This window comes from Lygodium microphyllum, chromosome 26 (assembly GCF_053477565.2).
Source record: "Lygodium microphyllum isolate KBCC chromosome 26, Lygodium_microphyllum_v1.1.10, whole genome shotgun sequence".
Taxonomy (NCBI): domain Eukaryota; kingdom Viridiplantae; phylum Streptophyta; class Polypodiopsida; order Schizaeales; family Lygodiaceae; genus Lygodium; species Lygodium microphyllum.
The window spans coordinates 38,229,938-38,256,971 of record NC_141160.1 but is presented as its reverse complement, the minus strand read 5'-3'; the positions used below and the strand labels follow the sequence as shown (position 1 = coordinate 38,256,971).

The 27,034-nt window shown below is 42.8% G+C and overlaps 1 protein-coding gene across 7 annotated transcripts in view; it reads left to right on the top strand.

The window, feature by feature from the left end:
• LOC148013160 (histone acetyltransferase of the MYST family 1-like) overlaps positions 1-25,327 on the top strand; it is a 36,361-nt gene extending 11,034 nt beyond the window's left edge. For 2 of the 7 annotated variants that reach the window (XM_087668330.1, XM_087668334.1), the window contains exons 4-14: positions 5,364-5,596; positions 5,811-5,888; positions 8,486-8,520; positions 8,596-8,941; positions 9,102-9,230; positions 9,325-9,418; positions 9,730-9,797; positions 23,786-23,860; positions 24,041-24,111; positions 24,383-24,443; positions 24,917-25,327. In XM_087668330.1, coding sequence (XP_087524456.1) covers positions 5,364-5,596; positions 5,811-5,888; positions 8,486-8,520; positions 8,596-8,941; positions 9,102-9,230; positions 9,325-9,418; positions 9,730-9,797; positions 23,786-23,860; positions 24,041-24,111; positions 24,383-24,443; positions 24,917-25,003 — 1,277 coding nt within the window. In that variant the 3' untranslated portion in view covers positions 25,004-25,327. Of the gene's footprint in view, positions 1-5,363; positions 5,597-5,810; positions 5,889-8,485; positions 8,521-8,595; positions 8,942-9,101; positions 9,231-9,324; positions 9,419-9,729; positions 9,798-23,785; positions 23,876-24,040; positions 24,112-24,382; positions 24,444-24,916 lie in introns of those variants that run through there. The other 5 variants (XM_087668331.1, XM_087668332.1, XR_015688907.1 and 2 more) reach the window with 5 other exon arrangements.
• The last annotated feature ends 1,707 nt before the right edge of the window (positions 25,328-27,034 follow it).

The following is a 27,034-nucleotide window of genomic DNA, read 5'->3' as shown; positions in this document are numbered from 1 at the left end:
GCTTAGATGATAGTATCTCTAATATGGAAGGAAGAGGAATTGGCTTAGAGCTGATGTAGCTCTATGTAAAACATCCCTCTCATAAAAAATGACATCTCTTCGAACAATCACCTTGTTTATTCAGGGATCGAACAAACGATAGGCTTTTGCCTTAGAGAAATAGGCTATAAAAATTAGGAGACTAGCTCGGGGAGTGAGCTTTCCTATCCTATCATCAAGAGTGTTCGTGTAAGTACAAGACGTGAAAACTTTGAAGTGGGAAATGATAGACTGAGTGTAAAAAAAATGCCCTGAAGGGGGTCCTCTAAGGAACTGTCATAGTCGAAAAGCGGTTGAGGATGTACACTGAAGTGTTAACAGCCTCGACCCAAAGGTACTCAAGAAGCTTTGATGCGAACAACATAGAGCATGCCATGTTCATCACAGTTTGGTTCCTATGCTTTATGGCTTCATTCTGAGAGGGGGAGCTGGTAGAGATGAACTGATGAGAGATGCCATGTTTTTGTAGAAACTTGGTGAACTCGTGGGAGATAAACTTGTAAAGAAAAATACCCTAACGCAGAAACATAAACAGAAACCGTACGACAAAGCACAGACTGATAAAAAGAACACAGTTAGGGTTAGGGTTAGAGTAACTCAGAGACAATGAGCACAGTGAATAAATGAAATGATATGACTACTAATAATACGATGCTCATGTAGCAAACACACTATGCAGTGAATGAATATTGAACCTCAAACTCCTGTATCTCTAGGATCAGGGCAAGGGCAATGAGCTGGAGAGTGTGTTGTACTCCGAACGGATCCCGATCGCAGCAAGGCAGTCTCCGGATGTCGAACACCAGCAAACGCAGCAGCGAAAAGCTGGATCCGATGCAGATAGCAGTGAGGAGAGAGAAAAACTAAAAACGAAGCCTTAAGGAGAGAAAAACTAAAAACGCAGGCAGGACATCCTACAGGAGAGAGAAAGACTGAAAACGTAGGCAGGACATCCTACAGGAGAGAGAAAGACTGCAGTGACTGTAGACAAGAGAGAGAACTGTCAGGGTGGCAGATGGAGCCTGCAAATGCAGCAGTTTGCTGGCGTGGCAGGCTGTACGATAGCAGTGCAGATGAATAGCAGTCAGTCGCCAGGCAGAAACAACAGCAATCAGCATGTGGAGGGCTGGAAACAGGTGCCAGACTGTAGGGAACAGTGATGGACAGCAAGGGTTGAGATGTCCTCTGTGACCGGGGTTTGGGCAACAAGCTGGTAACACTTGAAACTTGCAAAAACGAGATTGTAAAAGAGTGGAGGGCTAGCTGCCAATTTATAGAAAATTAGGGTTCTAGATCCTCTCCCACTTAACTTTCTTGATCCGCTCCCCGTTTTAGGATTTTGGCTAAAATAGCCTAAAATAAGCATGTTTTGGGGCTGTTTAAGTGGCTAAGTGCATTTCTTAGCACAACACCCCCGCTCAGTCCAAAAATAGGGCGAGAAAAGTAGGCTAGCCTAAATTTTGATTTACCCCAAGGTGTCCCACCCCAAAGTAGGGCATCGGACAAAAGGTGCACGTCGGCTGCCCAGTGGCCTACCAAGACTACAGAGGCGATGGATATCTTACCAAGGTAGCCTAAGTGATCACCCTAGAGAGGTCAGGGCATCGGACCAAGCGTGCTCATCGGCTGCCCAAGGGCCTACCAAGGCCTACAAAGGCGGATGGAATCAACAATGGACTTGTTTCTTTTGTTTGTTTATTTGTTGTTGTTTTTTTTTTTTTTTTTTTTGAAAAGTGTTTTGAAAATACATAAGTAAGATAGGGACAGCGGCCGATTAAGTGACAGATAGGAAAAGATAAAGAGAGTTTTAAACCTAAGTTATTTACAAAACTAGCAAGCCAATCCCTCGCATTGACGAGGATGAGTGCCTAAGGATGATAAAAGTGAGTGTATGTGCCAATCATGTGTTGAATATGTGAGAGGCAAAAAAAACGGTGGGCTTAGCAAGACAAGCAAAGCAAGCAAGCAAGCAAGGGTAGGGAAACTGCCTTTAGGAGAACTGCCATGTGTTATGCTATAAATATGGTGGATCCTAGAGTCAACCACTTCAAAAGACCGAAAAGGGATAAATGCGCACAGATGCATGTTGACATGAACAGAATGCCAATGCATAGGGTAATGCAAAGGGAGATGCAAGATGTCATGCTCATGCAATATGCTATGCAACGGTGCCACTAGGACAGTGCCCTCGCAGGGGAAGTGTTTACTTGTTTAAGTGCTCTTTTACAATCAGGTTATCCTGATAGTGCGGATGAAGTTACAAATGCCCATAATACAATACAAAAGAATTAATGAATGTAATGTCTAAAAAACTGTAAGCATCATCACTGTCATGATCAAGAGTAGAAGCCGTCCCCTCTCAAACTGGAAGGGAAAGCAAAAGGGAAGCACCCTCTCCCCGTCAAGCTGAAGAAGTAGGGGAGGGTGTCCCCAAGCCGATCCTGGATAGTAGGTACTGAAGAACTGGCTGGTTGACCGCTTTGGTCAAGATATCTGCAAAATTATCTGATGAGGCACAAACTCTAGACAAATAGTGCCTAGCTCAACCTGCTCTCTGGAAAAGTGGAAGTGGACTCTCATATGCCGTGTCTGTGGTGTGATGATTGGATTGCCCGCAAGGGCAATGGCACTTTGGTTGTCGCAATAGACAACTGTGGGAGAGTCACATGGAAAATGAAGCGCCGTCAATAAACTCCTCAGATAGATGGCCTCGGTGGTGCCATCGAAGAGAGCCCGGTACTCAGCCTTGGCCGTGGAAGCCGCCACTGTCTCTTGCTCACGGATGGACCAAGAAATGTGAGCCGTGCCCAAGGTAAAGAGGTAGCCGCCATGGAAATGCTGGGTGTCAGGATCTCCTGTCCAATCAGAATCAGTGTACCCTTGCAAACATAAACTAGAACCATATGTCAAGCCATAAGAAAAAGTACACTGCAAATAACGCAACACACGAAGACATGCAATCCAATGTGACATCCTAGGTGTTGTGAAATACTGATTGAGTATGCTAACTACAATAGAACGATAGGTGTGTGCATCGAAGGGTTGTCCTAGGGTATCCTTCGACAAGTGGACAGTAGGATCAATAGGCGTGGCCACTGGCCATGTCTGATCCGAAGTGTACTGTTCCACAAGTTGAAGTGCGTACTTTTGCTGTGACACAAAAATACATCCTCCAGAACGAACTACCTCCATCCCCAAAAAATAAGATGCCTACATAGCCGGTGCCTAGGGAGCCATCATTTGATGATGATGGTAATCTCATATTCAAATTCTCATGAGTGAGGATGAATGTGAGTGTCTCTTCATCCGATGCTGAGAGTCATCTTCAGACTCTCTCGACGACTCAGATGGTTGTGATGATGATGATGATGATAGTGATGCCTCATCATATATTCATAGGTCTCTCTCTTCTTTGTATCTACTATCATTGTATTCACATGCCACTATGATGCATCATCCATGGATCGTGTATGTACTAGACTCTAGTTGTATCACATGTTGCATGTAGCCCATGCAACTGTGATGGCCACCCTCATGTATTCATCTTATTTTATAATAAAGTGGCTGTTTTCACTTTAAACATGTGTTCTATCATTTAATGATTCATGGTTTAAAAAAAAAATCCTGTTATTTTTTTTTCGTACTAATATTGTGCCGTACCTTATAAAATCATAAGGTACCATTTAGTACTATATTTTATCGTACCGTACTGTATTATACCTTTCGTACCTAACAACTATAGAAAATTGATCAAAATAACAATCAATAACGCTGTTTGGAACCCTTAAAAAATTTGACAATTTTTATCTAATTGCAAATCTCTTAATGGGAAAACATACTAGACATATTAAAGTATTTTTCATAGCTGGATGACATTTTTTGAGATGGCTTTGATTAGAAACACTAAATGTTTTCAATTTTTTGCGAAAATGGTCTCTCAAAGGTGGATATAGAAATATACACTTCCTAGCTTGCTTTGACCATTTCTGTTTTTTTCAACTACTAGCTTGTGTTAATCACATTTCCCTTGAAATTGTTTCTTCTTAATCTTTTTCGTTGATGAGAAATTGAATTTTTTGTAGAAGGTCAAAATCACCATAAAAGTGGTTTTTGTGCTACAAGACTAGTGTTAAGTTTATTTATGGTTGGGCCCTTTACTTTGAAACGAACAAGTTGCTCCTCTCAATGGTAATGGTGAAGATTATCTATCTTAACATCTAGCCTTTTGACAAGCCCAAAGAAATTGTGAAGACTTATGCATACATATTGAAGCAAATATCTCCTCCATATTGCAAGAAATGAGGGCAGCTAGTGAAACTTCCATGTAGGATTCAATTTGCACATGAAATAGGACACAAGCGGTACCCACCACAAAGAACATGAAAGTAGTGGACATCAACCTAACCTCCCAAACATGGAGCCAAACAGGGTCACAACCATGCCTCAAGAGCTGGCATCTCATACCACGAGCCCACACTGTCTGAGTGTGCAGATGTGTTGGCATATGGGCCGAGAGTCCAAAGAGTGGGGATCACACAATGACGTGTATAGTAGAGCCGTGAGTCCTACTAGTTCTCATCGGATATGTAAGGATTTAACACTTCCTACTTATGAATGATTGCTATCCTTAGCAATATCCTCCAAGACAAAGTGGGGAATCGAATCTTCAATGAATGTATGAGCCACCATGCAGCCTTTTCCTTCAAGTGGTTCTTCCACTTGACTAAATACTCAGGATAAACAGTCCGATGAGATCATTTAGTCCTATAGTCAAAAACCAATCAAATTCGAGTGGAATATAATGAGCAGTGTTGATCTGATGCTTCTCATTGCTCATTAAAAAAATTTGCCCTTTCAGCTCAACAATAATACAAACTGTCTCCATCTTTGTGCATACTACAAGAAGTCCATTTTCCCTTCTATTATGCAAGAATGAATAGACTTATCGAGCATCAGCTTGAGATGGCATTCTACATAATCACATTGCAAACATCACAAGGCTCTCAAGTATAAGTACAAAGAACATTACTCCGGATATCTCTTGTGTTGCCCTTTCATTTAACAATAAAGCAAACTGTCTTTCTCTTTGTGCATGCTGTGAGTTATTTTACCATCAAAAATTTGCCAAATATCCCCACATGTTTCTTATAGAAAGTCTGTTGATTTCAAGCCCACAAGGCATGACTAAGTTGGATGTGTAAAACTAGGACAGAGACTGTCACTCTCTATTTTACACATGTCAGGCTTCATGAGAAGGTTTATGATGTGGGAAATTTTCAGAAGCCTTTAAAGTAATAACTAATCTGTTTGAAAATGCCTTTCAGAAAATAGAAGGTTAGATGAATGGGCACTTGCATCTCGCTTAAAAGAATGGAAACCCGAGGCCAGCCCTCCCTGCAGCATGACAGAACAGGTCACTGCTCTTATGATCCCTGCGACACTCGCTTCTGCAGGCCAAGGTTTTGCAGAAAGCAAGCTTGATACTCCAGGCGCAGCAGACCGGAAACTCACCAGAAACTATAAGAGACGATATGATGAGATTCACAATGTTCAGAAGGTATTATTTGAGCAGGACTTTGACTGCAGGCTCATCAGTTAACAGCAAGAATAAGCATTTGTGCAGTAGAGAGTCCAAGACACTTTGATTCAGATAAACCTTGAAGTGCTGATTTGCATCTTTTTAATGTGTTCAAGATTAACTTCAGATGGGTCTTTTGGTTTCAGTGCTGTGCAAAAGACCTTGTTCTCCTAAAAAGTACATAATTTTACAGAGTGTGGATGATCTTGCACCAATTGACCAAACGCTCGAAAAAGAACATGAAGAAAAGACAAAGGTTAAGAACATTCAGGTATGATTTACTTATATCCTTTGTTGTGCAATGGAAATTACAGGGAGTGTCTGCTAGTTTCCTATTTCTCAAGTTGGGCTGAAGTATCTGACCTAGCCATCCTGATGTGTGAGACTTAGACATTTCCCATGAGGATCCTCTCATCGACTTTTGAGGTTTTGGCAGGTGTTTGTTCTGTTTGAATCGGAGCCTTATGAGATAGGATCTTCATAGAGCATTGATTGGACACTCAAGCAATAGGAGCATCACCTCTCAATAGAGGGAATATTCCATTACAATGGGAAGTTGTTGCTGTGATAGAGTTTCCAATCCTTGGCTCTAGCATGTCGAGTCATCTTCATCTACTCCTTTGGCCCCCACTCAAGAACAAATTCGACGGGATGGCCGTGATGCCTAAGCACATGCCCTCAAGAGAGGGGTTATTTCGCACATCAAGTCATGTAAGACAGCTAAGCATGGGGCCAGTTTGCTTCTTTATACCAAGTGCGCAATGAAGCACAAGTTGCCTATTTCCATTAGCAACTAGAAGATCTCCTCATGGATGAAGGAGTGTACCAAATGGGGCCACAGTTGTGTGTGCCAACCATAGTAGGTATTGTACTCGTTGCCACAGCCCAAGTCATGCATGAGGAGTGTTTTAACAAAGCCAAGGTTTTCCACCTAAATCTTCTCCCTAGTAGAGTGTGGTTATATCCATGGGCAGTACCTTTTGCGTAGTCAAGAGGGGGTCTTTCTCCAATGCCTGTAGCTGTTGCTCCCATTTCTTCTGGTTTCCATCCACCCTAGCGATGACCTATCGGACACATGGGCCATGGCATATGAATAGCCCCCTCAGTCAGCACCTTTCAAGATAGTTGAAGATATGGCTGACTGGTCTTGTGCACTTATGCACTTGACTTCACACCACAAGTCCATCTAGCCTCCCTTATAGGGTTTTGAGCTTAAAAATGCATTTTAAACCGATTAGCTCTTTAAAATAGCCCGAAAACTCTCCATGACTGGTTTTCTTGCAGCAATCTGCCCTCAGCTCCTCCAAAACTTCATTCTCCTATCTGCCTCTTATGCCTATTACGTTTTTTTAAAAATGCTCTCTCTCTCTCTCTCTCTCTCTCTTTTGGGAATTTGTGCCACATGGCATACATGTAACAATTTTCCCGTTTAAACCTTCCAGTCTGAAATTCTCCTTGATCGGTGCAAAATTTGACCTTGGCACAAACCGGAGAAGTAATCATTGTGTGAAAACGAAGACAATGACGTGAACAGATTCTGGGGTCCAAAAATAGTAACTTCCTAAATTTTAGGGATGGTGACCCTTGCGTTCCTCAAGTTGTTCTGTGCAACTTTTATTATTGCGGCCACATCAAAAGTGTAATGTGGCTCAGTTACAGTGATTTATATTCCGTGAGCATTCTCACATGTGCATATTCTATCTTGGCTAGGCTCATTGTCCTGCACCATCTCCAGTGGCTAAGCACACAGTCCCAAACCAGTGGCATTTTATTCTTCAGTGCCCATTCAATATGGAACTCGTCCTAAGGCTCAGACAAACCATTAGTCCAATTTGTCCCAATGGCTGCCTCTTCTGGCCATGCAAAGATCCCGCTTATTCCAAGAGAACTTTGGGGGTAAAAAGCAACAACAACAATAGAAAAGAAAAATAAAATATTTATATAAGTAAATAAGAAAAGCAACTGTAAAAAGTATCACCACCTGGTGACAAAACTCTGGGGGTAAAAAGCAACAGCAACAAAAGAAAAGAAAAATAAAATATTTATATAAGTAAATAAGAAAAGCAACTGTAAAAAGTATCACCACCTGGTGACACTTGAGGTTGTGGTGTATTGCTTGGTCTTTTTCATTACATTATTCATCACATGCTGATTCATGATGGCTCAAACCACTCTGCCTTCAGGTCCACTAATACTTTTTCAAGCTACTCCAATGAAGGCTTTGCTGATGCATTATGGTCTTGGTTTGAAGGACAATGCTCTATCAACCAAACCAGCCTGAGCCCTTTCCGGCAGTGGTAGTGCCACTCCAAGGAGGTTAAGGGGGTCTTCCCCAAGGAGATAGCATAGTTTCTTCACCCCCTGGTATTTGTGTTGGTGAGTGGTTGGTCATCGGTGCCGTGGATCTTGGATCTCCCCCTCAATTAGTGCCTCATAGCATCTTTGAGTAGTTTGGTCATGACCTTTCCCTAGGCTAGTTAGTCAGGATTTCTAGGTTATAGGCTAGCTAGACTACATTTCCTTTAGGCTTCGCTACATTTTTCAAGTCTTCTGCTGCATTCTAACACTCATTTAGCTCTCTCTTTCATTTAACACAGCATCCAAAACATCTCAATATGAAACATCTGATATGTAGGTTTCTTTCTTGATCCTTTTGTGTTGGGTTTTGTATTACAGTTAGGACCAACGCAGGTCTTTAGCCACTGCATGCTTAAGATGCATGTAGCCACACACTAACAGAACCATAGACAGAGAGAGAAACGAGAGAGTTAAAGGTGGCACCTGAGTGCACCTTCTGTTATTGCTTTCCATAAATTTTGTTTCTGCTTGAGGTTTGTCTGTGTGAGTATTTCAGTGTTTTACATACAGGTGGTGGAGCTTGGCCGGTATGAAATTGATACATGGTAATTTTCCATACTTCTATTGAGGCAGACGTTGAAATAGATTATAACATTGGGTAACAACATGTTCTGTTTAAGCTTTAGAGGCAGCTACACTGGACACCATCTGAGAAAGTCAACCTTTATTGCTTGCAGGTATTATTCACCTTATCCAGAAGAGTACTCTCAAGTGCATAAATTGTTCGTGTGTGATCATTGTTTAAAGTACATGAGAAAGCGAAAGACACTGTCGAGACACAAAGAGAAATGTTGGATACACCATCCTCCTGGGGAGGAGATATACCAGACATCAACTTTACAAGAAATAACATCACAGGAGCCTGGGGCATCAGAGGATTATTTAGTAAGTGGACAGATGAGACAGAATGCAACGACACTCTCAGTTTTTGAAGTTGACGGAAAGAGGAACACTTTGTACTGCCAGGTACTGTGAGAATAATCTAAGATGTGTAGTGCATGGTTTTGTTTAATAACATACATCACTCATGAAGATTTAGTTCTGCATTGACTGCTGAAAATTTTGGAGTTCTATAGTTTACTTTTTATTTTGATAGTCATACATCTCTTTGTATGTCTTTGGGCAGAATCTTTGTCTGCTTGCTAAACTTTTCCTTGATCACAAGACACTGTATTATGATGTGGATGGCTTCTTGTTCTACATTTTAACAGAAGTACATGAATCCAACTATCATATTGTGGGTTACTTTTCTAAGGTTAGTTTCCTTAATAACTGAGTTTAAATTGGCTGATAAGATTAATGTTTTAATAATACAAAATGCTCATTACTTATTTTGGAGGTTGCATCAGGAGAAAAACTCTATAGAGGATTTCAACATGGCCTGCATTCTGACATTGCCTCCATTTCAGCGAAGGGGATATGGGCACTTTCTTATTGCTCTAGGTAATGCTTAAACGAGTTGCATGTGATGCTGTATTTAAGTAGATTGTTACTGATAGACATCCTGATCATCCCTTCTTTAACAAATAGATGGGGTTAGTGAGAAAAATGGGTGGATTGCTTTAGTGAAAAATGTAGTGCTTTATGAGAAAGTTTGAAAGACAAAGAACATTTAAAGGATTTTAGCTTTTTGTTCAGGTAACAGATTGTAGATTTCTTTCAAAATCTGTGTGTGCTCTTCGGCAGAAGTTTTCTTTTTATGTAGTTTGAGCAACAAGTGCAAGCTTATTCACGCTGCCATATACAAATTCCAGCCTATGAACTTTCAAAGAAGGAGGGAAAGGTGGGTACTCCTGAGCGACCACTTTCAGATCTTGGACAGGTTAGTTCAGGAATTGTCGATATTACTTGTTGATGCATGGTCCAGTCAGGTTTTATGACTCTTGTCTTTCATTTAGTGCCTTTGTAAAATTTTCCCTTATCCAATGTAAGAATTCTACAACCAATAACATAGCTGGCAAGTGAGCAACTCAAACCTTGCTGATATCTTTGAAATGTGATGTATGGATTACCAATCTGGTGTGTGGTGATTCTAATTGGGGTCTAGACGGGTACTATTTTTGTTGCCATGCTGTATTGTTGGCTGCATTATGTAAAGAATGTTCCCTTGTCTCTAGGATTCATATGCAACCTTAATCCTCTTGCTCCTAGGATTCATATATTTCACTTTATAATGTCAGTAGTAATCTTGTAAAGAGTGCACATCTCCAACAATCCAAGAGTAGACTTCCACGGTGGAGGAGGTGCAGGAGGCATGGGAAGTCTTTCTTCTTGTAGTAGGAGCACGAGATGCTTGGAGGGACCTTGCCTTCCGCAGGCAAGATGACTCACTAGATTTCTCCTAGGGCTACAGGCGGTTGGGCGGTGTACTCTTGGAGTGGTTGGACAGGTTTTATGTTGGGAAGTGGGTGTGCTACAGAGGAGGGCAGGTAGGGTAGCTTGATGGGACCACCCTCTCTGATCATTGCCCAGTACTCCTTACACTGGATGCGCTTCCCTTAGTACTAGATGTTGAGAAACCCTTCACCCTTCACCCGCAGTTTGTGTTTTTGCGTTTTTACGTTTTGCGTTTAGGGTTTGCAGCCCCAAAAAGGGGCGCTATCCTAGACTGACTATGCCTATTTATAGGCCACTCTCTCATTCATTCCTTACGTCTGATTCATTCAGTTCGTCACCTCTTCTCTCCAGCCTCTCCACTACCCTCACACCCCTTCAGGAGGACATTGCGGTTTGTGGTTTGTGGCTGTCTTTTATCATCTTCCTTGTGCTACAACACCCTTGTTCCCTTGTATCACATTCACTCCATGATTTAGAACTTCATTATTTCATTCATCAGAGTTTCGTCTCTCTTCTCTTCTCTTCTCCATGTTTGCCGAGTTCACTCCGTGTTCCTCCCTGCAAACCCTACTGTCTCGCTAGTACGTCATCTTTTGACATGGTATCAGAGCTGGATCTGCTCAAACAACGGCAAAGATCCTCCACTCCAGTGAAGGCAAAGACCGGTGGCGGGTTCGACATCCACTTCTCTTCTTTTTCCGCTACATCAAAATCTTGTTTTTGCAAATTTTAGGTGTTTTAGCTTGCTGCCCACACCTCGTTCGCGGAGGACATCTCAGCCGAAGATATCCATTGCTGTCTCTATCAGTTGGTACTTGATTTCCAGTCCTCTTCATGCAGTTTGGAGTTGATTCTAGCCAAGCGACTGCTGTTTTTGTGCAGGCTTGCTGCCCTACAGCCTGCCACATCATCACAGTCCTGCTGCCTGCGTTTTTAGTCTTTCTCTCTCTTGTAGGTTGTCCTGCCTACGTTTTTAGTTTTTATCTCACCTGCTGCCTGCGTTTTTAGTCTTTCTCTCTCCTCACCTGCGTTTTTCTACTGGTTGCAATCTCTTACTGCTAGTCGCATCCTCCTCCCACAAGGAGCTCACATCCAGCCCTTCCATTGCCCTCCCATCCCTTGAGGCGGACATTGTGGTTCGTGCTTCACACTACCCTCACACCCCTTGAGGCGGACATTGCGGTTTGTGGTTCATGGTGGCTGACCTCTTCTACCTCTTTCTTCTTCGACAAGGCACACTGGTATCCATGGCTTCTTTACCAATAGATAACCAGTCTACTGGGTGTTCCTACTGCGGCATGAACGGTCATCCCACCAAAGATTGCCGACTTCGACCTTTGCTCCCCACCCCCCCGGAGTATATGCGTCTTCCACCAGGCACTCCTTGTGCCACCTCTCCTTTCTTGGCCACAGAGATCGTTCTGCATTGACTATCAGAGTACTATGCTTAAGGCAATAAGACGCATCCGATGCGCACTCAGTCCTTTCGAGCACATGGAGGATCGATTAGCGCTACGGCCTCCTGGAGATCGTCGCAATGCCAGCGACAGTCTTCTCCCACTTATTTTCAGGTCCAATGGCTTCCACGACCTACGGCTCTGTAGTGTGCTCTATCGAGAGACAGTGATTGTTTGATACCGTCTCCTCGTCAGTCCGCTCCTTCGAGAGACAGTGGTTGCTTGACTCCTTCCTCTTCTTCGGCTACCCAGTCTGCTCCACTGAGCGACAACGACTATTGCCCACCTCTTGCTCATTGTGAGCCCTACCCTTCCCCACCCTCGACTACCCAGGTTCGAGAGGCTACCTCTGGGAGCTCTTCGGCACCCTAGATACCTTCTTCGGTACGATCGGCGGTACTTCCTTTGTCATTAGACATTTCAAAGTCCGTGATTCATGAGTTTTTGGATTCCCTATCTACTTTAGAGGAGGATTCAGAGGGAGATGTTGTTTCTTTACCCTGAGAGGGGGCATTTACTTCTTTGACTTTAGCGGGGTCCCCTCCATCTCCCACCTCAGAGGGGGAACCTACTCCACATGAAGTTCTTCACCCATCCTCTACTTTCTTGGGGTGGCTGTCTTCGACCAGTCATCTCTTCTACTGATACCCAGGATCTTCACGTATCACCTAGATCGGGACCTCACAGGTTCAGTCGCGACTTAGTGACGAGGCCTTCGTATTTCTTCCAGCATGGATGCACGGAGCTAGTGGCTTCTCTCCCGAGGTTGAGTTTCGGGTTCTCCAGTTCACTTTGTCTACTGTTTTTTACTGTAGGTTCCCTTTCCGGTGGAAATCTTGGATCTTGGGGATCCTCTACATCTTCTTCCTTCTTTTCTCTTCTTGCCTTGGTCACTTGGTTAGCATGGAGCCACCTCTTGAGATCAAGTACGGGCATATCCTTATGGTTCTCGGCACCACACAAAGTTTGACATTCCTCCTATGCATTGCATGTTTTCATCATCTTTGTACTAGGGCGCTTGGGCAAGTGAACAATTTTCCCACGAGGGACACTGTCCAAGTGGCACCTGCTGCATGAGCATTCTTCAGCATGTAGCATTGCATCTCCACCTCACTCTTCTCTTGTTTCCCTTTTTGGGCCTGAGAGGGGTTGTTGAGAAACCCTTCACGCTTCACCCGCAGTTTGCGTTTTTGTGTTTTTGCGTTTTGCGTTTAGGGTTTGCAGCTCCAAAAAGGGGCGCCATCCTAGACTAGTTGTGCTTATTTATAGGCCACTCTCTCATTCATTCCTTACAGTTGATTCATTCAGTCCGTCACCTCTTCTCTCCAACCTCTCCACTACCCTCACACCCCTTCAGGAGGACATTGCGGTTCGTGGTTCGTGGCTGTCTTCATCATCTTCCTTGTGCTATGGCACCCTTATTCCCTTGTATCACATTCACTCTATGATTCATAATTTCATCATATCATTCATTAGAGTTTCGTCTCTCTTTTCTTGTCTTCTCCATGTTTGCCGAGTTCACTCTGTGTTCCTCCCTGCAAACCCTACTGTCTTGCTGGTATATCATCTTTTGACACTAGATACTTGCTCTTTCCGGATTCCTAATTCGATCTATGGTTGGGAGGAGGTGAGGAGATAGATCAAACAACTATGGACTAGGTATTGGATGGCTGGGAGGTGGTCAGATTGCAGAGGACGTGGCAAAGGTTTAAGGGGAGTTGAGTAGGATTTGTCAAGAGATAGCTCTCCAAGCTCGGTAGCAGTGTTGGGACGAGGAGAGGGCACTTCGGAGAGACCTAGCAGCCATTTAGAGACTACTTTGGGAGGCACTTGGAGATCCCACTTTGCACATGCAGGAGTTATGAGTGCGGGCGGCCCTTGCGAGCCTAGAGGATAGGTGTTCAGAGTTCTCCTTGCAACTTTTTGGGTGCGGAAGGGGGACACGATGTGCAGAGAGTTTTTCCATGCACATTGGCCCCACACCTCTGGATTTCAGATCCGAAGTCTTTGTGACTAGCATGGGAGGGTTTGCTCTTGCTTGGAGGAGGTGATGGAGCTTGCCACGGTCTATACATGTAGCTTTTCCAACAGGAGGCAATATCAGATAGGGTGCTTAGATGTAGAGAGCAGGTTTTGAATTGTATCTTGCCCCTTGTGAGAGAGGAGATGGGACAGGAACTCCCCAAGCCCTTCATGGAAAAGGAACTAGCCGAGGCATTCCACATACAAGATGGGCAGAAATGGCCTGAGAGGATGGGCTGTCTAGAGCTTTTTTTCTCCACATATTGGGAGGTGGTGAAGGATCCCCTGTTGCAGGCATTTGAGGAGATCTTCAATACAGGTTGGATGCCGGGCAGCCTATTAGTAGGTCTAGTCAGTCTCCTCCCCAAAGGAGAAGGCCGGTTGGAGTTGTCCTAGTGGCGGCCAATCACCTTGTTATTAGTGGTCTATTAGGCTTTGACAAAGATGATTGGTAGTAGGCTTGGTCCCATTCTCCTAGGCATCATCCATGACACGTTGGTAGGTTTTGTCTAGGATAGGAGCATTCTAGATGACGTCTTCACCTTCTTTGAGACTATTGAGTGGGCCTAGCACAACTGTTAGAGGTTAGCTGTGCTTCTTTTGGACTTTGAGAAGGCCTATGATGGGGTCGACTGGGTAGAAGGTACTATGGCATGACTTGGCCTCCCCTTAGAGTGGATGAGAGGGGTATCATCACTGTACAGGTCAGCTACCAGCAAGGTCCTCATTAGAGGTAGGAGGGGAGAGAAGTGTTGTTTGAAGAGGTCGGGGTATAAAAAAAAGAAAAAGATTTTTCCAGGAAATAGGAAATTTTCATTAGATCCTTGTTTTGCTAATATTTCCCATTCTGAGTATGCATGATTGTCTGATTCTCGTATTTTTGAGTTGGGTAAATTATTTTTCAACTCATTGGGTTCGAGTCCATTGACGGTATCAACTACATCTTCCCTATATTGAGGTTTGGATATATTACGTTTTGGACAAAAAATTTGAAAGAATACTACTAGTTGCTCGATCTAGAAGAATGTTGCTCTTGTGGAGTCTTGGACTGTAAGTAGGGATGGAGAGTGGCAGGGCTGCCCTCTAGCCCCTTACCTCTTCCTATTCTTCATGGAGGCGATGCCCTACTTTCTCCTCTCTTGAGTAAGCGGCCTATGAGGCCTTAGACTCTTAGTCAAAGAGGAGATAGAGTTGGTGGATTTTGAGCCCTCCATGTAGAGGATGATGAGGTGATGTTGGAGCAAGTGAGACTTGCATTGGAGGTATTCTGCATAGCTGTGGGTGCAAAAATCAGTTGGTGGAAGTTAGTTGGTTTTCTCACAGATCCAAATTCTAGCATCGAGTGGGGCATCCACTTCAGCATCAGAATGGTGAGCAGTGGACATATTATTCTTTATCTTGGCTTTCAAGTGGGACTCCAAATTACCCTAACCTAGCAGTCTCTCCTAGTAGTTGATCAAAAGAACGTTGACCTATTGGAGCACGAGTTGCCTCTCCCTGACGGGCAATGCCCTAACGGTCAACTAGGTCTTCTTAGCATTAGCTTGGTACATTGCTTCCTACTAGTGTTTTTCCTTGTATTGTGTGGCTCAACTCTGCTACCTCGTGCAAAATTTTCTTTGGGTTGGTTCGAATGGGTCTCGAGACAAGTAGACCAAGGTTGCATGGGCGACTATCATCCGGCATTTCTCCGGTGTTGGGGGGGGGGGGTTTTGTAAAGAAACTATAGAAAATTAGGGTTCTAGATCCTTTCCCACTTAACTCTCTCGATCCGCTCCCCGTTTTAGGGTTTTGGCTAAAATAAGAATAAAATAAGCATGTTTTGGGGCTGTTTAAGTGGCTAAGAGCAATTCTTAGCACAATAGGGGGGGTTTGGGGATTATCAACCCAAAGTACTAGAGTGGCCCTCTTGGGCAAGTTGGTGGTTCGTGGGCTCACTCAAGGGGGGACAAAGATGGAAGGTTCTTTTGCAGGAGGGCCTTTAGGAGTGCAAGTCACGGCAAAGATGGAGAGTGGAGGCCTTCCTTGCGATGGATTTTCATGTAACCCCAAATCATCCCACCTAGATCCTCTTTCTTGTGCACTTTGCTACGAGTATGATAGGGCTTGTGTAAGGCCTTATTCAAAGGCCCCTAGTATGTGAGGAGATAGACTGCTAGCTAGTGGGCTGGAACCCCCATGTTTGCAATTGAGACAAGATCCAAATTGGTGAGTGACCCCACATCTAGTGGTAGGATGGGAGGCCAGCCCTGCTCGTACTATCAGAGTATGGAGGGAGATCTATATGGCTGGCTGACTGGGTGATTACAGTAGCTGTCTAGATTCCAGCAGGGAATTGAGTCCAAGAGGAGGGAGATTGAGGCAACTATGCCACAGGATTGGTTGGACCTCCCCGTCAGAGAGCCGGTGCTGCTTGGTGAGGTGTGGACGGCTAGGTTCTTACTAGTAGGCATCCCCCCTGTAGGTGGTAGGTAGAATGGGTGGTGCCCCCCACAAGGTTTTGTTCACAATCGAGGTTGGCAAGTATGTTAGCCCTAGACAGAGATCGGCAGGAGGAGGAGCTATTAGCTATACCCTCGAGGAGGATTTGGGTCCTTGGATTCCAAAAGAAGACTTGAGTGCTGGACCCCTATGTACCGTGGAGTGAGTTTTGGGATTGGCATCTCTAGATTTGGGAGAGTAGCCTCTAGATATGGTGGAGTGGGACCTTGGAGAGTGGCTTTGGCGGGCCACAACGGTTGCCAAGAAGCCCCAAGGTTGTTGCACTTGTGTGGTGACCAAAATTTAAGCTCGGAGTGAGCAGAGATAGAGCAGAGAGCTTAGAGAATTGTGTAAAGAGTGTACTCGTGTATTGCATGATACACAAAGAATAAAAATGTATTTATATGTTAGGGTACAAGTAAAGGGTGTGTTCACACCTGTGAGTTTATACACCCGGGAGTTAACACCCGAAGGGGCTTTACACCCAACAACCTTCCACTTAAAGGCCCAAAGTGGTGCCTGTAAACTATCCAACTCCCACTAGTCGAATACAATGCTCATTCTGAGCCTTTGCAAGACTTTTAGTGAGAACATTTGTAGGGTTATCTTGGGTTTTGACCTTAGTCAGTGTGACAAGGCCATCATCCAAGACTAGTCGAATAAAATGGTACCGAACATCTATGTGTTTGGTACGGGTATGAAACATGGCATTTTTAGCCAGACATGTTGCACTCTGGCTATCACAACCAAGCACTGGAGTACGGGAAGAAAGACCAAAATCCTTGACCAAATGGCCAAGCCAAATGGCTTCCTTAGAAGCTTCTGTGGCTGAAATATATTCAACCTTTGTAGTACTCAGTGCTACAATGTTTTGCAACCTTGAACACAAAGAAATAGCTCCGTCAACCATAGTAAAGGCATACCCACTGGTAGACTTTCTAGTGTCAAGATCTTTGCCATGTCCGAATCACAAAACCCTTGCACCTCTAGTGTACCTTTTCCATAGCATATACATTTGTCTTATGTACCTTTTAAGTATCTAAAGATACATTTCACTGCTTCCCAATGTGGTTTGCCAGGGTTAGACATGAATCTACTAACAACTCTCACTGCATGGGCAATGTCTGGTGGACGAGTTGCAACCATGGCATACATCAAAGAACCACAAGCTGATGCATAAGGTATGCCTTTCATTGCAGTAGCAGTTGCATCATCTTTTGGGCAATCAGCTTTGCTAAGCTTTGTATATGGTGGTAAAGGTACACCAAGAGACTTAGCATCAGCCATATTAAATCTGTCAAGTACTTTGCTGATGTACTTGTCTTGTGAGAGAAACAAGTGCTGTCCTCTATCTCTTTTAATGCACATGCCCAAAATGCGTTCAACTAGTCCCAAATCTTTCATTGAGAAGGCTGAACTCAGTTGCCTTTTAAGAGTATGTAAATTACTCTTATGCTTTCCTGCAATCAGCATGTCATATACATATAAAACCAGCACAACAAGGCTTCCATCATCAGCCTTTTTAGTGTATAAGTAGCGGTTTGCATGACTGCGTTTGAATCCATGACTGAGTATAAAGGTATCAAATTTTTTATACCATTGTCTAGGAGCCTGTTGCGGCCCATATAAGCTACGTTTCAGCTTACAGACTAAATGCTCTTTCCTTGGAATAACAAAATCTTCGGGCTGTTTCATGTACAGCTCTTCATCCAAGTCACCATGAAGAAAAGAAGTCTTCACATCCATCTGATCCAACTCTAAATCCAAGGATGCAGTGAGAGCAAACAGTCATCTTCACCACTGGTGAGAAAACCTCTTGGAAGTCTATGCCTTCCTTCTATGTATAGCCCTTAGCAACCAGACGTGCCTTGTATTTGGGCTTTCCATCAATACATTTCACCTTATAAACCCATTTGTTAGGAATAGCCTTCCTATCCTTGGGCAAAGGTACAAGTTCCAATGTGTTGTTCGCATATAGAGATTTCATCTCTTCCTGCATACCAAGCTCCCACTTTTTCTTGTTTTCACATGATTGTGCCTCTTTGAATGTCAAAGGCTCACCTTCATTAGTCAATAAAATGCAATCCAAAGATGGCTGAAACCACTGTGGCTGCCTTCTGATCCGTGTAGACCTTCTTACCCAATTATCCGTGTTGATAGGCAATGGGCCTACATCCTCAGGTATGTGCATACCATCAACTGGTGACTGATTTTCAGCATTTTCTTGCTGCTGTAACCTGTTTTCAGCATGTTCTTCTTGTTGTCCTATTCCATCATGTGCATCAATTTGCTGTCCATTATCTTCTGGCTGTAGCACAATAGGTTGCTGCTCATTTTCAGCATCAAAAGGGACAGTATCTTCAGCTAATGGTTGCTGAATGTCTGGCTGTTCATGCTGAAACTTGACCTTCTTTTTGTCAAGGTCACCATCTGTAGTATTTTTCAGCAACTTTGCCTCATTAAATAGTACGTCTCGGCTGCCTACTATCTTCCTATCATGAGAAAACCAAACTCTATATCCCATCTCTCCCTCATCTCCATATCCCATGAAGATACCCTTGATAGATTTCATGTCTAGTTTAGTCCTCTTATTTACAGGAATATGCACAAAAGCATCATAACCAAAGACACACAAATGGTCATATGAAGCAGGTTTGCTAGACCAAACCTCTTCAAGAACACCATTTTTCAACACACGATTGGGAGAGCGATTGCACACATGAACTGCAATTTTAAGAGCCTCTCCCCAAAACTGCTGTGGAATTTTAGCTGTGGACAACATGCATCTGACTCTCCCACAAAGTGTGCGATTATATCCTTTGGCCACACCATTTGATGCAGGGTTGTAAGGGGTTGTCAACTCCCTCTTAATGCCATGCATCTCACAAAACCTTTTAAACTCATTAGAGATATACTCCCCCCCATTATTTGTTCTTATAGCTTTTAATTTAAACCCTTTCTATGTGGTAACAAAGGGATGAAACCTTTTAAAAGCATCAAACACTTTCTTTTTGCTCTTTAGTACGTACATCCATGACTTTCTATTGAAATCATCGATAAAAGTGACAAAATATTGTGCACCTCCATATGAATTAACAGGCATAGTGCACACATCTGAATGTACTAAGTCAAGAGCATTGGACTTCTTAACAACACCAGAGTAATAAGGAGACTTTACATATTTTCCATATATGCAATCATTACAAAGTCAAGTCCAGAGCCTTTTATATCAAATCTCCCTGAAGAGGAGAGAACTTGAAGGTCTTTCTGGCTCATATGGCCAAGTCTTTTGTGCTAAAGTTCCATTTGTGAATGAACTTCAGCCACAGCCAAAAACTTGCCAAGTAATGCTTTACAATGCAAATAATATAAAGTTCTCTTTTTGCTTTACAATGCAAATAATATAAACTTCAGCCACAACCAAAAACTTGCCAGGTAATGCTTTACAATGCAAATAATACAAAGTTCCCTTTTTGCTGCCTTTAACAATCAACATAGAGCCCATGTGGACCTTCCAAGATCCACCACCAAAGGTAATAAAATACCCTCTTGCATCAAGTTGCCCAACCGATAGTAGACTTTTCTTTATGCGGGTACATATCTGACATCATGCAAAATCAACTCTTGACCATTTTCAATTGTGTCCGGCACCAAATCTGGGAAAAGCCCCAAATTTTAAGGAGCAAATGTGCATTGATTCGTATTCTGTGCTTGCTCGCACGAACAACCGGAAGAGGGAAAATAACATGAACTGAAATTTCTGATTTTTAAAGAAAACAGGGGCCATTGACTTGCCCATTTGACGGACGTCAGAGTCCTTGCAGCCATGTGATGCGTGACCTGAAAGGGTTGCCTGTTGGTCTAGTCTGCAGCCCCGCGACGTGTGACCTGAAACGGTCGCCCACTGGTTTTGTTGGACCCTGTGGATTGCCTGCCTCATGTCTCGAGCAGTCCGCCACGTACAACCTTCATCTCTTGTTGTCACCTGTCTGCTTGCCTACTTCTTGCCTGCTTCTTGCCTGTGGCTTGGTCATGCTCCGTGTGTTGACTACAGGAGTCACCTTAGTCTCCTCCGTTTGTGTGTCACCTGGGTCTGACAATTGTCGTTGTCCCGTTGAGCTTGCAACTGGCGACTACTGCCTGTGGCTTGTGTGAACCATTATGGCTTTGATACCTGTTTGTTGCACTTGTGTGTTGACCAGAATGCGAGCTTGGAGTGAGCAGAGATAGAGCAGAGAGCTTAGAGAATTGTGTAAGAGTGTACCAGTGTGTTGCACGGTACACAAATAATAAAAATGTATTTATATGTTAGGGTACAAGTAAAGGGTGTATTCACACTCGTAAGTTTATACATGTGGGAGTTTGCACCTGAAGGGTCTTTACACCCAACAAAGGCTTCTTGGCTTACATAGCCTAGATTGGCAAGCATGTTTTGATGTAGGAGGACATGGATTGGGCATCCTCTTGTAGCAGGCATTGGGTGGAGCATAGCATGATTGAGGCCTTCGATTAGACCTTTTGGCAATGCTTGTGGGATAGGTGGAGGTTGCAAAGCGTGTCATATTTCTTGTGGCTACTAGCACATGGAGGCTTGCCTATTGGGAGTTGGTTGGTGCAAATGCAATAGGATGGAGTCTACAAACATTGCCCATTGCAGCGCTTGGAAACTCCAAAGCATTGCCTATGGTCTTGTGAGGCAGCATAGCTAGTAGGTAGAGGAGCCTGCTGTATTCTCCACCGAGTGGTGCCCAACTTGAGATTTTTATCTTGGGGGGCCATTTGTTGGCAGATAGTTAAGGTCGCCACTTACTGTATGAGGCTGAGATGCATGACACTATTTTTCTCATGGAGGCAGGTTCGTGTGCTTTGGTTGGCTTGGATGCTCTACCCATCCATCAGCTACTGGAGCCTACAGTAGAGCGATTAGTGGTGTGGGGGATTATTTGGAGCCTTACAGTATGGCACATTCGGAAGGCACAATGTCGGGAGGTTTTGGGCAGTGAGTACATGTTCACATATGTGACCTTGGCAGAGCTTTGGACCTTGATCGTCCATTCCCTCTGTGGCAATTGGGATCAGGTGCAGGGTGACTCTCGAGCTTGAGAGGAGCTCCGACACCACTTCTTACGTACTTGGGGAGGCCATGACCTGTTCTTCATGATGTAGGCAGCAACCCCATGTGGCGATGCTCTCCTCCTCCATGGCTTCTATCCCCCATCATCCCTTCCACCACCCCAACAACCCAAAAAGCCCCCACTGCTCATCCCCTCCCCACCTCACTTGTTATTACACCACACTCCTACTGTTTTCTAGACCACTTGCTTTCTATGACCTCCCACTCAACTCCTGCAATTCGCCTTTGCCACATGCAGGAAGATTGTGGGAAGCAGATCCACAATGCTGAAGGCTACACTTTACACAACATAACTTTGAGACCGCCCTTGGGAATGCTTGGTGGTGGTGGATGTTAAGATTGCAAAAACCAACATTCTAATCAAGAGTCCCTTTCTTTTCAGAACTTATTAATCTTTATTTGAAGAGTGGATCCATTGTTTTGATCCCTCCCATGACCTGCTCCAGGATCCAAGGGCATACTAATTCACTCTCTTTCCTTGGAATTTTACATCTTGGCTGCAATCCTGATGGCTGTGTCACAAATTGAATGTTACTCTTGATGAATGGATTGCTTAACCTTAGGGGAAAAAAAAGAGAAGCAGGGAGAGCAGCCAAAGTGAACAACAAATTCGGAGTTAACTCTAAATTGAAGGGTGTGTTGCTCAAAGAGCAGCACCATCCTCTTGTGGTTATTTGCTCTCTGTAGCCTCCTTCTTGAGCCCTCTTAGCTTGGTTTTCTTTTCAATTTTATCCCTTGAGCTCCTTGTGGACTTTTAGCCCTCTTTAACATTTTTCCCCTTGCTTTTGTTGGTATGATGTGTGTTATAGCTCTCAATTGATGTTTTGCATTGCTTCTCCTTTTATGTTTCAGAGATACGTATGCTATTCTGGAAACTGTTGTAGGGTTTAGGAAAATTCATAGCAAATCCTCTCGGCTCTCATATGTGCCAACTCTCTTGAGTCTCATTTATTGTCACCTATATAAAGGCATCCTACATGGCACCCCACACATACACTTGCTCTTCTTGGTGCTACATTCTTTATGCTACTTGTTATGAGCGTACATAGATGGCTTGCTTTGGGGTACCTCTTGTTGATCAGTATCCTGTTGTAGTAGCTTCACATTTTTCTCAGTACTCTTGTTTATGCTTTATATTGTCTTTTTGCTACCTAAGTGCATTATTGCATGGCCCAATACATGTGGCTCTGATACTATGTTCGACATGTGTGCAAGTGAAATTGTAGTCCTCCATGAAGAGAAAATTTTCATGCATTTTGGCACAATTTAACTCCACAAAAATAGCTCCAAAAGGAATGATTTATTAAGAAGGCATTTTATTTTTTGGTAGCAAGACAAATCCTCAAAAGTCCCTTGTATAATGATTGTTATGGGCATCCATCTTCCATCCCCTCATTCTCTCATTCCCAATGCAACCTCATCATCATCATCATCATCATCCTCCTCCTCTCCATCAGGCTGGCTCTCAACTAGCTGGTGTTGCTACCCCCTCCACAAGTTGCCACCCTTTAGTCTGGTGCTGCCATCCAGTCCCAGGAGCTGCTGCCTTTCTGCTGCACCCATCAGGAGGCTGCGTTTTCATCCTGAGCCTGCTCCCTTGTTGCCACGCTGCTTCTGGGGGCTGCATTCTTCCTTAGGCTGCTGTCCTACATCTGCTGCCCATCTGAAGCTGTCATGCACATTTACTTCATCCTGTTGGCTGTGTTCTTGTTTCCAGCTGCTGCTCAATCAGTCAGAGACTATCACATCCGTTCTTATGTCATGCCTATGAGCAAAGGTAGCAAGTAGGAGGGACATGGTTTCTGGAGAAAGTTAACAATCACGCATGCACTCTTTCTTTTACAATCCTCCAAAAGGGTGGATTTGTCTTGTGTTTATCATCACGACTTGGAGAAGTGGAGCCTTAGGAAATGTGATAGGTGAAAAACTGGCATGAAAACAGGTTTGGGTGGCATGTTGGAGCTGAGGATGGCCTTGGGTGTTGGCAAAGGAGAGAGGAGGGGAGGGGATAATTGTACTTGTCAAGACATTTTTATTGATACCCATGTTGCTTGGACATTTATGTATTTGGTGAAACTTGAAAGTCACCCACACCATGAATAACCTTAGGGCAATTAAAGGGATCTTATTTAATTAATGAATATGGGGGCATGAAGAGGTATGCCACCCAGCAAGCCATGCTATGTAACTTTCCATGTGTGATGAGGATGAATGAAAATCAGAGATGAAGATTGCTTGCTGCCCAATTCTCTGCGCACTCTTTCTTTAATTAATTGCACATGATAGTTTGCTGTTTAATCAATGTTAATCATGCTGACTTTGATTTCATGATTCTGAATTTCTCCAACATTTTGGTATTGGTGCTTTTCTGCATACTAGGTAAGTTTCAAGAGCTATTGGAGCAGGGTACTTCTAGAAGTACTTCGTGATCATGGAGCTGGCCTCTCAATCAAGGTCCAATAGTTTGAAGTAAAATTTTCATAAATCCTATTGCAACTATTGCACACTTCCCCTTGATGCTCTTCACTTGATTGATTATCATAACGAGTTATGATAGTGAGCATTATTTAGTGAGAGAGCCTGATCTCTGTACCGTGCAAGTCTTCTCTTACTGTTGCATGATCTGCCATGCAGGATCTTAGTTCTATGACAGCTATACGCAATGAAGACATTATCAGCACTCTGCAACCATTGAAATTGATCAAGTGAGTGAATATATAAGGTCTCTGGAGCCTTCAATATGCTATATCAAGTTCACTCCTGCATTTGTAGTATAAACAGTCCACATGATGTACTTGCTTCAGCTCTTTTCATAAGTTAATTGTCACTTATTGTGAATATGTGAAGATGTCTTTTTTGTCTCTAGACTTGTACTGACTTTTTCCAAGCAGGTTTCCTTAAATGATAGTTGTAGATATTGCAACTTACTTAAACTCATCACACAATGATCTAATAACAAGTTTATCTTATTACCAGGTACTACAAAGGTCAGCATATTATCTCAGTCTCCTCAAAAATTATCGAGGAGCATCTTAAAGTAAGTCCTACTTTTTTATACCCCGCTGAAGCACAGCACCTCTTTTTAATGCAAATGAATAAAACGAATTACATTTTGCCAAGCCTCGAAGCATGAGTATCAATGTTGAAGAGAATCACAAGAAATCAATGAACTAGCATATGAACTTGCTCATTAAAACTTCGTGTAAATCCAATGAATGGTTATAAAACTGTCATTTATGCTTGTGTTCATGAACCTCCTTGAATATATCAAACTTGTTAACAATTTTCTTACTCATGTTGAAAGGATGGATGTCTGCACTATGCATATATGCACAGATCTACTTCTATATGTACATATGCATCTTGTAAACTGACATCTTAAAGGGTACAGTTGATTGTTTATACAGTTGCTCTTTTCTGAACCAGGTTTTAAGTTAAGGCTCAATTTGGTTACAGGCATTAAAATTTGCATTATGGATTTATAAGGTGGATCTTACTATTCTATTGCAGGCTCATATGCGACCTTCCTGGACAATTGACCCTGCAAAACTTTTGTGGGCTCCACTCGCAAGCCCTGGTCAAAGAAGGGTGAAGTAACATTGGAGTTGAAGAATGGTCTATTCATGCAAGATTCCCAATGAAGTTGCTCTTAAGATCTTATCCTGGAACATGGTAAAGGGGCCACAAAGATTTACGCAAGGATGAAATAATGTTGGAATTGACAGTTGTAGATTTAGACATGATCTGGATGATGTTAGTCTGAGGTATTTTTGCTGATACATGGCAACAACGGGTCAGAAATAGTTGCAATTATGGCAATGGTTAAATCTTATCTTCTTGAAGTTGTTAGCTAAGGATTGCAAATCAGTAGTGTGATTGATACTAACTGCAGTCAGTAAGCTATTTATTTAGTGCTACTAACTGAGAGCAAAATTGTTGGGTTTTGTACAGCAATGTCGTTAGTGCAGATCTAGTCTTTAAGTGTCTTGCTAGTTTCTATCTGGTTTTATCTGAAGAGTGACTTCCCAATTTATGTTTTAGTCAACCAAAGTTTTGGTTGAGGCTATAGTAACAGCTATGGATGTCTAATCTGTCCCACTAGAAAGTGAATCAATCCCTCAGATAGACTCTTTGGTATAGCTTCAACTGCCATAACCTTCTGAAAACCCCTCATTCAACCCATTGTCTCCAAAGCACTTGCTCCATGGTTGGGGTACATGTCTTGCATGGAGTGATGAAGTAAAAAACATATACACCCAAATATGAAGCCATCAGCTTTAAAAAGGGGATGATCTCTGCATCAGTCCATGCCATTATTATAGAGATGAACTAGCACTTTAGTGTGCACAACCTTATTTCTTGGGAGAAAAACATTAACTACATATAATGAGTGGTATTTCAAAATTTTCAGGCAAGAGAAATCTATAAAACCAGATAGAAAATGGTCCTCTATAGGATTCCTCAGCAATACAACAAAAGTAAAATACAGGAGCTGAAGCCACTCAGACAGTTTGCAATGCCAAACCACTTGTGACTAGAGATGGAAGGCTAGTATATCCCAAGCACCACTCCTCTTGCACTCCTTTTCACCTTGTAACCTTTCTCATCTCTCATGAAGAGAGAACCTTTGTCTAAATCTTGGAGAGTTTTTTTGCATTTGAAATGTCTTGTAAATCTATCATATGATGATATATCATAGTACAAATATACCAGGCAATAATGCAAGTAATCCAATGCCCCTCAATCTACACTAATTGCAAAATATTATGCATGAGTGGCTAGAAATGAGATAGCTAGGCTCCCCTAAAATACCTCACATTTGCATGTAGGGCCTTTGTTTGTTGACCCAAGGTATGATCTTGCAAGTCCTTATCATAGCCTCAATAGTTGTACCATGGAAGGCTATCTACAATGCTCTCCTTCAAATTGCACATTGTGCGCTAGTGGCACAAGCAATATCCGTCTCCAATGGCTCTTTGCTTTCGTATGTTGCTTGCCAATGTATTATTTGCTACTAACTTGGCTTAAACTTGGCATTGTTTTCATCTTCCTCATTGGTATCCTCCTCCCCAACCTAGTAATGTATTCAAAAAAGAAAACATCACAAGGTTTATCCAAAATGAATCTCTCCAAAGTCATGGGCCTTACTAAAGCCTTTGTAGGGATCCTATCATAGGCCTTGTTTGAAGAAGTGTAGATTGTAATATTTTCCAAGAAAAATCAAAGTGAATTTGTTTTAGATGAGGACTAAGTTGCAAACAACTAGTTGTTGTAGATTTAAAACTGCTAACCATAGCCATCATGATGTTAAGTAGTGTACAACTTCAAAATCAATTTAGGGTATATAATAAGTTACATCTTGGTGAATGAAACTTAATGGGAAAGAAGACAATGAATTTCAAGCTCCAAAGAACAATATTTACTTTAAAACTTAAATTGAGCTTGAAAAGTAGTTAAACTTCACTTGATATCTAGTAGCAAATGGAGTAATCATATTTGTAGATATGTTGAATATCCCAGCCTCATGGTGCTTAAAGTTGTAAGGTGCCCTTATGAGGAGAAGTTATGTGTGAGCATGTACGGTCATTGACTTTCATGTGAGATGATGTTTATGTGATTCAATAGTAA